The following is a 12,709-nucleotide window of genomic DNA, read 5'->3' as shown; positions in this document are numbered from 1 at the left end:
CGTGTGACTAGGAGAATCTGTCAGAGAAATTACCATGACCTGAACACACACAAATACACACCAGTGCAACTTGACACCTCGCTGGCTGACCTCTGGAATGGACTCAGTCTGCCTTGACCTTCTGAGAGCACCGCGGGCACACAGTCCGGTCTGACCACATTCCAGGGGTGTGGCAGGAGAGAGTTAAAGACAGAGGCACTGCAGAACAGCACAACCAGGCAGCAATATGTGCAGACAGGCAGAACTAAATCAAACATGTGTAGTAGCCATTGTGTGTAGTCAGTGTTTTATTAAGTTTCCAAATACAAAAAAACTTTAGTCTCAAGCCCAAACAGGTAAAGACACTGTACATACATACCTGTCACATCTCATATAATTGTGGATAAATAACTGTGACATATTAAAAGTTGCATAAATAACCTTCAAGTATTCAGCCAGCATCCAGACAGAGCCACCTTCAGCTTTACATTCTCTCCTCTCCTAAATATACACCACCATGAGATATACAACCTCATATGATGCACACCCTTCATCTGACCTATACAAGCCTAGAACCACACCATGGTTAGTGTCCTGCCAACAGAGACTAAGTCTGTCTCTGTTTTAGTCACTCCTGGAGGTTTGACATGAACATGACAGGAGATGGTTACAGTTCCATTCCTAATTCCATGGTTACCTCAGACAGAGACCTGACACCAGGCTAGCAATGATTCACTGTTAAAAACTAAAAAGTTAACTTTTTAAAAACATGTTTGATAGAATACCCACCATGTAAGCATGATGACGTTAGTATACCATATCCCCCCGTATGAGAGTATAATTGTCAAAAAACACGAGAGGTTCAACCACTATGTTCCTTTGAAACATGTATACTCTGCAACCCTAAAACAATAAACGTCTGATCACACACCCCTCTCTCTCTCCTCTACAGAATACCACCACTCCTTCAGTCTGCTGTAGAATCTCTCAGACACACTCAGCGCATAACAAACCTGATTCCTGTGGGTGAGTAGTTGTGATAGAGGTGTTAGTGCTGGATCTAAAGCCTGCACACTACGTAGCTCTACTGGTTCCTATCTTAGTGACGCCGTCTGTCTCAGAGCAATAACATCTGCTTTATAGACACAGGCAGTTATTCCTCTCTAAGGTTGACAAAATAGTCAATGTTTGAAATCAGATTAAAAACATTTTAAATAAACATTATTCAAGATAACAAGAAGTGTGCCTGGGAGCTCTTGGCTGTCCGTCTGTAACAAGTATAAAGGACACTGATCCATCCAATGACAGAACACAGACAGACAGAGCCCTACTATGTAACAGAAGAGCCATGCGGTAGAGCCAGGATGGAGGCCAGTTGCAGCTCTAGAGCAAGACAGATGCTGCAACTGCACAGCACAGAATCTGTGATATGAAAGAGGGAGGGATGTTTGTAGAGGAGTAGACAGGCCAGATTGAACAAACACAAAGGCTGCCACCATATCATTACCTCAATGCTTAGACAACATAGTTATAAAGCAGCAACTCTTTAGGCACAAATTAAAGTTTCCTATGGGCAGAGACTGTGACAGAGCAGAGAAGCAGAATGCTGCAGGGAGGTTGATCAAATATCCTTTAAAAAGCTTCATACACACACCAGGCCACAAGACTCAGAAAAGAGCCAACTTGTGATCAGTATCAGCAAGCATTTCAACAATCCACATGACCAGGACTGTGTGCTCACATGTGCACATACTGTACACACACCTCTTCAATAACAGTCCTAAAATAAGGAGTCCGAAGGTAGGCAGTCCTCCCTCTGCAGGGCTAGTCCATTAACAGTATGTTTTGTGTGCGTTTGGTAAAATAAAGATTAGAGCTTAACCATGTGTCTGTAGCAAGACCCAGTCCTCACTGGACCTGTTTTTCCTCCTAGAAAGTAAACTTCCTGTTCATGTCCACGTTCCCCTCTGATAGGCTGAGCTGGCTCAGGACTCCCCCCCTTGGCGCTGGTGTCCAACCACGTGGGGGTTGAACTGTGTGATGATGATGGTGATGTCGTCGCGGTACATGCGGGCCAGTTCCTCAGGCAGAGACAGCATCTTGGACAGCGTCTCGTGGTCCACTGCTCCAAACTCATTGTTGCCCACCGCGTGGCGAATCAGGTGGGTGGCAGCGTTCTGGTCCTGGAACGCTAAGGAGGCACGGGCCTTCCTCTCAGCCAGCAGCCCCTGCATCTGTCCCAGGGTGACATGGTAACCCCCCACGGTGAGGGGCTGGCGCTGGTGGACCCCCGTTAGATACTCCCCTACGATCCGGACCACCTCCTGTCGATGGAGCGTCTCCCACAGCCCGTCTGTACCCAGCACCTGCGGGAGGAGGGACAAAGACCTATAGTTAACAAAAGGAAACTTCTAACTACAGAACTTCAGATATAGGTATGTTTTAATGGAGCACAATGCAAGTTTCTGTTCAAGAAAAGACAACAAAGCCCTATCAATCAATCAATCAATGAAATCATGAATTGGTCAATCAGTCAATTGACCAATCCTTTGTCTCTCACCAGGAAGCGGTCCTGAGGTCGGAGGCGGTGGTGTGTGATCTCAGGCTCGGCCGTGAGGTAGGGAGGGGTGTGGTAATTGGGGGGGATGAACTTGGTGTGTTCGTTGTCATGGAGCTGGTCTGGTCCTGACTCCAACACACCTCGCTGCAAGTCAATGCTCCACTTGAACTTCACATCTCCAAACGCACGGAACGGCATCAGCAGGCCCAACAACCGGTCCTGGCAGAGGGAGAGAAGGAGGATATATGTTGGTTTTTACTTTATGTTTAACTGACCTGCTGTGCCACTGTTCTCTCTGTATGTGTAACGGTACTGACCTGCTGTGCCACTGTTCTCTCTGTATGTGTAACGGTACTGACCTGCTGTGCCACCGTTCTCTCTGGATGTGTAACGGTACTGACCTGCTGTGCCACTGTTCTCTCTGGATGTGTAACGGTACTGACCTGCTGTGCCACTGTTCTCTCTGTATGTGTAACGGTACTGACCTGCTGTGCCACCATTCTCTCTGGATGTGTAACGGTACTGACCTGCTGTGCCACCATTCTCTCTGTATGTGTAACGGTACTGACCTGCTGTGCGGTACTGACCTGCTGTGCCACCATTCTCTCTGTATGTGTAACGGTACTGACCTGCTGTGCCACTGTTCTTTCTGGATGTGTAACGGTACTGACCTGCTGTGCCACCATTCTCTCTGTATGTGTAACGGTACTGCCCTGCTGTGCCACCGTTCTCTCTGTATGTGTAACGGTACTGACCTGCTGTGCCACTGTTCTCTCTGTATGTGTAACGGTACTGACCTGCTGTGCCACTGTTCTTTCTGGATGTGTAACGGTACTGACCTGCTGTGCCACCATTCTCTCTGGATGTGTAACGGTACTGACCTGCTGTGCCACTGTTCTCTCTGTATGTGTAACGGTACTGACCTGCTGTGCCACCATTCTCTCTGTATGTGTAACGGTACTGACCTGCTGTGCCACCATTCTCTCTGTATGTGTAACGGTACTGACCTGCTGTGCCACCATTCTTTCTGTATGTGTAACGGTACTCACCTGCTGTGCCACCATTCTCTCTGAATGTGTAACGGTACTGACCTGCTGTGCCACCATTCTCTCTGTATGTGTAACGGTACTGCCCTGCTGTGCCACCGTTCTCTCTGTATGTGTAACGGTACTGACCTGCTGTGCCACCATTCTCTCTGGATGTGTAACGGTACTGACCTGCTGTGCCACCATTCTCTCTGGATGTGTAACGGTACTGACCTGCTGTGCCACTGTTCTCTCTGTATGTGTAACGGTACTGACCTGCTGTGCGGTACTGACCTGCTGTGCCACTGTTCTCTCTGGATGTGTAACGGTACTGACCTGCTGTGCCACTGTTCTCTCTGTATGTGTAACGGTACTGACCTGCTGTGCCACCATTCTCTCTGTATGTGTAACAGCACTGACCTGCTGTGCCACCATTCTCTCTGTATGTAACAGTACTGACCTGCTGTGCCACCGTTCTCTCTGTACTGACCTGCTGTGCCACTGTTCTCTCTGTATGTGTAATGGTACTGACCTGCTATGCCACTGTTCTCTCTGGATGTGTAACGGTACTGACCTGCTGTGCCACCGTTTTCTCTGTGTGTAACGGTACTGACCTGCTGTGCCACTGTTCTCTCTGTATGTGTAACGGTACTGACCTGCTGTGCCACTGTTCTCTCTGGATGTGTAACGGTACTGACCTGCTGTGCCACTGTTCTTTCTGGATGTGTAACGGTACTGACCTGCTGTGCCACCATTCTCTCTGTATGTGTAACGGTACTGACCTGCTGTGCCACCGTTCTCTCTGTATGTGTAACGGTACTGACCTGCTGTGCCACCATTCTCTCTGTATGTGTAACGGTACTGCCCTGCTGTGCCACCGTTCTCTCTGTATGTGTAACGGTACTGACCTGCTGTGCCACCATTCTCTCTGGATGTGTAACGGTACTGACCTGCTGTGCCACCATTCTCTCTGGATGTGTAACGGTACTGACCTGCTGTGCCACTGTTCTCTCTGAATGTGTAACGGTACTGACCTGCTGTGCGGTACTGACCTGCTGTGCCACTGTTCTCTCTGGATGTGTAACGGTACTGACCTGCTGTGCCACTGTTCTCTCTGTATGTGTAACGGTACTGACCTGCTGTGCCACCGTTCTCTCTGTATGTGTAACGGTACTGACCTGCTGTGCCACTGTTCTCTCTGTATGTGTAACGGCACTGACCTGCTGTGCCACCGTTCTCTCTGTATGTGTAACGGTACTGACCTGCTGTGCCACCATTTTCTCTCTGTATGTGTAATGGTACTGACCTGCTGTGCCACCATTCTCTCTGTATGTGTAACGGTACTGACCTGCTGTGCCACCATTCTCTCTGTATGTGTAACAGTACTGACCTGCTGTGCCACCATTCTCTCTGTATGTGTAACGGTACTGACCTGCTGTGCGGTACTGACCTGCTGTGCCACTGTTCTCTCTGTATGTGTAAAGGTACTGACCTGCTGTGCCACTGTTCTCTCTGTATGTGTAACGGTACTGACCTGCTGTGCCACTGTTCTCTCTGTATGTGTAACGGTACTGACCTGCTGTGCCACCATTCTCTCTGGATGTGTAACGGTACTGACCTGCTGTGCCACCGTTCTCTCTGTATGTGTAACGGTACTGACCTGCTGTGCCACCGTTCTCTCTGGATGTGTAACGGTACTGACCTGCTGTGCCACCATTCTCTCTGTATGTGTAACGGTACTGACCTGCTGTGCCACTGTTCTTTCTGGATGTGTAACGGTACTGACCTGCTGTGCCACCATTCTCTCTGTATGTGTAACGGTACTGACCTGCTGTGCCACCGTTCTCTCTGTATGTGTAACGGTACTGACCTGCTGTGCCACTGTTCTCTCTGTATGTGTAACGGTATTGACCTGCTGTGCCACCTTTCTCTCTGTATGTGTAACGGTACTGACCTGCTGTGCCACCATTCTCTCTGTATGTGTAACGGTACTGACCTGCTGTGCCACCATTCTTTCTGTATGTGTAACGGTACTCACCTGCTGTGCCACCATTCTCTCTGAATGTGTAACGGTACTGACCTGCTGTGCCACCATTCTCTCTGTATGTGTAACGGTACTGCCCTGCTGTGCCACCGTTCTCTCTGTATGTGTAACGGTACTGACCTGCTGTGCCACCATTCTCTCTGGATGTGTAACGGTACTGACCTGCTGTGCCACCATTCTCTCTGGATGTGTAACGGTACTGACCTGCTGTGCCACTGTTCTCTCTGAATGTGTGTACTGACCTGCTGTGCGGTACTGACCTGCTGTGCCACTGTTCTCTCTGGATGTGTAACGGTACTGACCTGCTGTGCCACTGTTCTCTCTGTATGTGTAACGGTACTGACCTGCTGTGCCACCGTTCTCTCTGTATGTGTAACGGTACTGACCTGCTGTGCCACTGTTCTCTCTGTATGTGTAACGGCACTGACCTGCTGTGCCACCGTTCTCTCTGTATGTGTAACGGTACTGACCTGCTGTGCCACCATTTTCTCTCTGTATGTGTAATGGTACTGACCTGCTGTGCCACCATTCTCTCTGTATGTGTAACGGTACTGACCTGCTGTGCCACCATTCTCTCTGTATGTGTAACAGTACTGACCTGCTGTGCCACCATTCTCTCTGTATGTGTAACGGTACTGACCTGCTGTGCGGTACTGACCTGCTGTGCCACTGTTCTCTCTGTATGTGTAAAGGTACTGACCTGCTGTGCCACTGTTCTCTCTGTATGTGTAACGGTACTGACCTGCTGTGCCACTGTTCTCTCTGTATGTGTAACGGTACTGACCTGCTGTGCCACTGTTCTCTCTGTATGTGTAACGGTACTGACCTGCTGTGCCACCATTCTCTCTGGATGTGTAACAGTACTGACCTGCTGTGCCACCATTCTCTCTGTATGTGTAACAGTACTGACCTGCTGTGCGGTACTGACCTGCTGTGCCACTGTTCTCTCTGTATGTGTAATGGTACTGACCTGCTATGCCACTGTTCTTTCTGGATGTGTAACGGTACTGACCTGCTGTGCCACCATTCTCTCTGTATGTGTAACGGTACTGACCTGCTGTGCCACCGTTCTCTCTGTATGTGTAACGGTACTGACCTGCTGTGCCACCATTCTCTCTGTATGTGTAACGGTACTGACCTGCTGTGCCACCATTCTTTCTGTATGTGTAACGGTACTCACCTGCTGTGCCACCATTCTCTCTGGATGTGTAACGGTACTGACCTGCTGTGCCACCATTCTCTCTGGATGTGTAACGGTACTGACCTGCTGTGCCACTGTTCTCTCTGAATGTGTAACGGTACTGACCTGCTGTGCGGTACTGACCTGCTGTGCCACTGTTCTCTCTGTATGTGTAACGGTACTGACCTGCTGTGCCACTGTTCTCTCTGTATGTGTAACGGTACTGACCTGCTGTGCCACTGTTCTGACTTCCATTCTCTCTGTATGTGTAACGGTACTGACCTGCTGTGCCACCATTCTCTCTGGATGTGTAACGGTACTGACCTGCTGTGCCACCGTTCTCTCTGTATGTGTAACGGTACTGACCTGCTGTGCCACCGTTCTCTCTGGATGTGTAACGGTACTGACCTGCTGTGCCACCATTCTCTCTGTATGTGTAACGGTACTGACCTGCTGTGCCACTGTTCTTTCTGGATGTGTAACGGTACTGACCTGCTGTGCCACCATTCTCTCTGTATGTGTAACGGTACTGACCTGCTGTGCCACCGTTCTCTCTGTATGTGTAACGGTACTGACCTGTTGTGCCACCGTTCTCTCTGTATGTGTAACGGTACTGACCTGCTGTGCCACCATTCTCTCTGTATGTGTAACGGTACTGACCTGCTGTGCCACCATTCTCTCTGTATGTGTAACGGTACTGACCTGCTGTGCCACCATTCTCTCTGAATGTGTAACGGTACTGACCTGCTGTGCCACCGTTCTCTCTGTATGTGTAACGGTACTGACCTGCTGTGCCACCGTTCTCTCTGTATGTGTAACGGTACTGACCTGCTGTGCCACCATTCTCTCTGGATGTGTAACGGTACTGACCTGCTGTGCCACCATTCTCTCTGGATGTGTAACGGTACTGACCTGCTGTGCCACCATTCTCTCTGGATGTGTAACGGTACTGACCTGCTGTGCCACTGTTCTCTCTGTATGTGTAACGGTACTGACCTGCTGTGCCACCGTTCTCTCTGTATGTGTAACGGTACTGACCTGCTGTGCCACTGTTCTCTCTGTATGTGTAACGGTACTGACCTGCTGTGCCACCGTTCTCTCTGTATGTGTAACGGTACTGACCTGCTGTGCCACCATTCTCTCTGGATGTGTAACGGTACTGACCTGCTGTGCCACCATTCTCTCTGGATGTGTGTGACCTAACGGTACTGACCTGCTGTGCCACTGTTCTCTCTGTATGTGTAACGGTACTGACCTGCTGTGCCACCGTTCTCTCTGTATGTGTAACGGTACTGACCTGCTGTGCCACTGTTCTCTCTGTATGTGTAACGGCACTGACCTGCTGTGCCACCGTTCTCTCTGTATGTGTAACGGTACTGACCTGCTGTGCCACCATTTTCTCTCTGTATGTGTAATGGTACTGACCTGCTGTGCCACCATTCTCTCTGTATGTGTAACGGTACTGACCTGCTGTGCCACCATTCTCTCTGTATGTGTAACAGTACTGACCTGCTGTGCCACCATTCTCTCTGGATGTGTAACGGTACTGACCTGCTGTGCCACTGTTCTCTGGTACTGACCTGCTGTGCCACTGTTCTCTCTGTATGTGTAAAGGTACTGACCTGCTGTGCCACTGTTCTCTCTGTATGTGTAACGGTACTGACCTGCTGTGCCACTGTTCTCTCTGTATGTGTAACAGTACTGACCTGCTGTGCCACTGTTCTCTCTGTATGTGTAACGGTACTGACCTGCTGTGCCACCATTCTCTCTGGATGTGTAACGGTACTGACCTGCTGTGCCACTGTTCTCTCTGTATGTGTAACGGTACTGACCTGCTGTGCCACCATTCTCTCTGTATGTGTAACGGTACTGACCTGCTGTGCCACTGTTCTCTCTGTATGTGTAACGGTACTGACCTGCTGTGCCACTGTTCTTTCTGGATGTGTAACGGTACTGACCTGCTGTGCCACCATTCTCTCTGGATGTGTAACGGTACTGACCTGCTGTGCCACTGTTCTCTCTGTATGTGTAACGGTACTGACCTGCTGTGCCACTGTTCTCTCTGTATGTGTAACGGTACTGACCTGTCGCACGACAGTCTTCTTCTCAGAGGGGGGGTGCTCCCCCTGGATGCGGGCCACCTCGTTCTCATTCTGGGCGTTGTGGTCGTTGGAGAGCGTGTGAGCGCTGAACGAGCCGTCCTCCTCCTGGACCCCCAGCACCGCCCGGCCGTCGCCCGTGTTCGCTACATACCTACACAACCACAGTCAGAGGATTCAGAAACTCAGTCAGAGCAGGCAGATGGAGACCAGGCAGTACTTATGGGAGCCAACAGAGAGAGATCCGTGGCTGTGGACTAGAGTACGTACAGGTCGGACCCATCAATGTGAGCTACGCAGGCAGTCGCTCCAGAGAAGGCCACTCTTAGAACCCAGTAGTGGAGGAAGGAATTGGCGTCTCCCACCTGGACAACACAACATAGGGATCAGCACTATACATTTCTACCCAGGGCTGGATACTATGGTAACACAGAGACATCGATGGACAGAGGATAGAAGTCAAGAGGATAGAACACAGTCTCTCACCTGAGCCTCCAGAGACAGGTCACTGTCCAGTCTCTTAAAGGCACTCAGCAACGCCTCTCTGGGCCCTAGGCTCTCCCCTGGACTGGGAACACAATCACATACAATCAACTCCAACACTGAATAATGACCCATGTTTAATAACATTACTGATGCATCCTTATTACCCCATGCCTGTTGAGGTCTATGACTTGCTCTGTGTGTGTGTGTGTGTGTGTACCTGCTGAGGTCTATGAGTTCCTGTGTGTGTGTGTGTGTGTGTGTGTGTGTGTGTGTGTGTGTGTGTGTGTGTGTGTACCTGCTGAGGTCTATGAGTTCCTGCCAGTAGGTTCTGAGGCTGTTGAAGTACATAGTCTGTGCCTCCCTGGTGAAGTAGTCGTTGGGGTGTTTGTGCCACTGCAGGATGGGGCTGAGGGGCCTGCCTGCCTCTACTGCAGCCTCCAGCTCACACAGGGTCTCATGGGGCATCAAGGACATGGCTACGTAGTAGAACAACCTCTCACTCAGCGCCTGAAAAATAGACAGGTAGATGTTTTACTGCACATTAAAACTAACTCGCAGATTATACACAATGAAAGCAGAAACTTTACCTGTGCACAGGCACAGCCCGCATGGCCGTCGAACACTCCCAGCAGCATCCCCCGCGTCTGCAGACAGGTGGCAGCGCTGCGCCGGTCCTCGATGGGTGCGTTGGCAGGCAGCTGGTTACTGTCGAACCCCATCACCGACGACACATTCTTACCATCAAACTCTGGAACCTAGAACCAAAGCACACAATCATATTCTTATGGTCTTAGCGCAATCGTGAAGCTGTACTCATTGTGTGTAAATGTGTGCATCGACCGCCCCTACCTTGAAGCTGTACTCATTGTGTGTAAATGTGTGCATCGACCGCCCCTACCTTGAAGCTGTACTTGTTGTGTGTAAATGTGTGTATCGACCGCCCCTAACTTGAAGCTGTACTCGTTGTGTGTATCGACCGCCCATACCTTGAAGCTGTACTCGTTGTGTGTATCGACCGCCCCTACCTTGAAGCTGTACTCGTTGGCCTTGAGGATTGAGTTGACCTGTGGGGGGGTGAGATTGTAGCTGTGGAGGTCAGGGCTCCTCCTATAGCCACGCACGGGCATGGCTGTCGGCCATATGGGGTGGGGCTGCGACGAGGTGGGCCGGTGGGAGGTGGGGCAGCAGGGGAGCTGGCGTTGGCATGGGAACAGAGAGGAACCCCAGAGCTTCGCTCGAGGGAAGCCTCGGAATAGCTGTGATGTCACGGGCATGGTGGCTCGCTCTGGGCACACACACTCTCAGAGCACCGCCACACACACACACTCTCTCTCAGAGCACCACCAACACTCCTACACCTACGGTAGACACCAGGAACTGTGAGCTATGGGCAAAAATGCAGCTTGTGTCATCTGTATAATTCAGTCACAACCACAGCTGACTATGGCATTTTGATTGTGTACACACCTCTCATTCAGTCAGTGTACATAAATGACTGACACGTAGTAACAGAGCTCTCGACAAAGGTACCATTACAGACCAATACAAACAAAAGTGACATGCAAATAACATAACGGATCAAAACAAGCAGTTCCATCTTCCAACTGTATTTATTTTGATTGTGTGGTGAATAAGGGAGCTGGAACCAGTGACTTTGCTACAAGGAAACCTCCTGTGCAATAAAGGTCTGAGCCTCTTGGCAGAGGCTTTATTATGCTTTGAGGCAGGTTGCACTCCAACAATGGAACACTGCATTCCAGTACTAGCGGACTAGTGTGACAGACTGGCACTAGGTTTCCAAGCTATGTTGCACCATAAAAGAGCCTTGCACCTCTACAGCAGTGGTTCTCAAACCTCTCCCCAGACTTTTCACAATTTAGATCTAGCTCTAAACTAGCTCACCTGATTCACCTACACAAAGGCTTGATGATTAGTTGAAAAGTTGAATCAGGTGTGCTAGTTCTGGAGTAGATCAAATACATGGAATGGCTTGAGGTCCCAAGGACAGATTTGAGACCCAGTGTGCTACAGGGGTCGGCCACGGCTAGTCGTCTTCCAGGCTTTGTTGCTCCATGAAAGAACCTTGCCCCTCTACAGGGGTCAGCCACCACTAGTTTTCTGACAGACTATATATAGTCCTGTGAAGCGGGTCTGACATTTGCTCACTCCTGAAAACCCAATCTTGTCCTACTGAACTAGATTCTCTCTAACGGCATAGGCTATCCCTCTCTCTGCCCTTTCCGCCTCCTAGATTAGGACCCCAGGGAGAGGAACTACTGTTATTGTAACAGCTAATGGGGATCCTAATAAAACATGAACAAATACAATAATTACACTATAATTAAAAGGGGCAATCAGCAGTTGCTAAATTAATGATATGGGCCCATCGATTCTTGAAGAATATAATTTAGAAAAGCCTCGATCTTAGTTCAACTGTCACACTCCATCAGAACCCAAAATAAAAGCTTGTTTACCTTCAATGTTTGTAAACAACGTAAATGTAAACACACATTATAAAGCCTCAAAACATGGTTAAAACTATTATTTTGATATAATGGATGGTCAGTCCTTGCATCCATAGCTCTGTCTATGAATTTGAGAGTAGATACATTTCTCCAGTCCTATCCCTCAGCTTTTTACCTAAACAGTGGCCGGGATTTCGCTTTCTGATTGACGCTTTAATCTATCTATTTGTAGCGAAGGGGCAATGCGTGCAGCTGCTCTGGTCGGTCGAAAGAGACCCAGGCACGGCTGAACTACACGGAACCACCCGGTACTAGTTGAAATACCGCTCAAACCTCCAGTCTATAACCCGTGACCACGGCCCATCCCTGGCTAGGCCTGACTGCTACAGATTTGTCATATTGATTACAGTACAGTTCAGAGTCAGTTTTCTTTGTACTTAGATTAAATCGAGATCAATATCTACGTAGTTCCCAATAGCGAATAATCCCAAATACAAGCATAATTAAAGCCAGCACATTGTTACGTATTAATTTGATGGGCCGAAAAAGTCTACTCTACTGCTGGGTAGTAACGTTGGCTAGCGATGATCTAGCTATGCGTCACCGGAAACCAGTTTAAAACACCACTCCTCCTTCAGTCCTTGTACATTACGGTCACGGTAACAAAGCTCACAACATATAACATAAGTTAGTTATCATTACATTAACACATACTGCACAAAAGTAACATGCCAAACACATTTATCTTGCCACCGACCTTATTCTCAGAGTTTACTATTTCGTTTTGCTACGCTACCCACCCTCCTGCATCTCTCTCCAGCTCACAACATACTAAACGCTGATTGGCTCACCTCTCTGACAGATCTGACTG

The 12,709-nt window shown here is 49.2% G+C and overlaps 1 protein-coding gene across 5 annotated transcripts; it reads right to left on the bottom strand.

Moving 5' to 3' along the window:
• Window positions 1-269: 269 nt before the first annotated feature.
• On the bottom strand, window positions 270-12,681 carry LOC115126557 (pyruvate dehydrogenase [acetyl-transferring]-phosphatase 1, mitochondrial-like). Of its 5 annotated transcripts, none has more exons than XM_065027721.1 (9): window positions 12,596-12,681; window positions 10,360-10,731; window positions 9,961-10,128; window positions 9,669-9,880; window positions 9,374-9,455; window positions 9,158-9,252; window positions 8,873-9,041; window positions 2,540-2,758; window positions 270-2,345 (listed from the first exon to the last, which is right to left on the bottom strand). In XM_065027721.1, the coding sequence occupies exons 2-9, from the start codon at window positions 10,645-10,647 to the stop codon at window positions 1,965-1,967; spliced, it is 1,614 nt and encodes a 537-aa protein (XP_064883793.1). In that variant the 5' UTR covers window positions 10,648-10,731; window positions 12,596-12,681; the 3' UTR covers window positions 270-1,964. The 5 variants fall into 5 exon arrangements, with proteins under 5 accessions (XP_064883793.1, XP_064883795.1, XP_064883794.1 ...); XM_065027723.1 differs by having other exon boundaries at window positions 10,399-10,731; XM_065027722.1 differs by having other exon boundaries at window positions 10,360-10,757; window positions 12,596-12,666.
• Window positions 12,682-12,709: the final 28 nt, after the last annotated feature.

The sequence above is a fragment of the Oncorhynchus nerka genome, linkage group LG14 (genome assembly GCF_034236695.1).
Source record: "Oncorhynchus nerka isolate Pitt River linkage group LG14, Oner_Uvic_2.0, whole genome shotgun sequence".
In the NCBI taxonomy this organism is placed as follows: Eukaryota; Metazoa; Chordata; class Actinopteri; order Salmoniformes; family Salmonidae; genus Oncorhynchus; species Oncorhynchus nerka.
This window is presented reverse-complemented; position numbering and strand designations above follow the sequence as displayed.

Excerpts from the sequence above, each read along its gene's own strand:
- LOC115126557 (XM_065027721.1), bottom strand. The coding sequence starts at position 10,647 with ATGCCCGTGACATCACAGCTATTCCGAGGCTTCCCTCGAGCGAAGCTC. Across the intron at positions 9,456-9,668 it reads GAACTCATAGACCTCAGCAG|TCCAGGGGAGAGCCTAGGGC; the intron begins GTACACACACAC and ends TTGTGTTCCCAG. Across the intron at positions 2,759-8,872 it reads AGAAGACTGTCGTGCGACAG|GACCGGTTGTTGGGCCTGCT; the intron begins GTCAGTACCGTT and ends TCCCTCTGCCAG.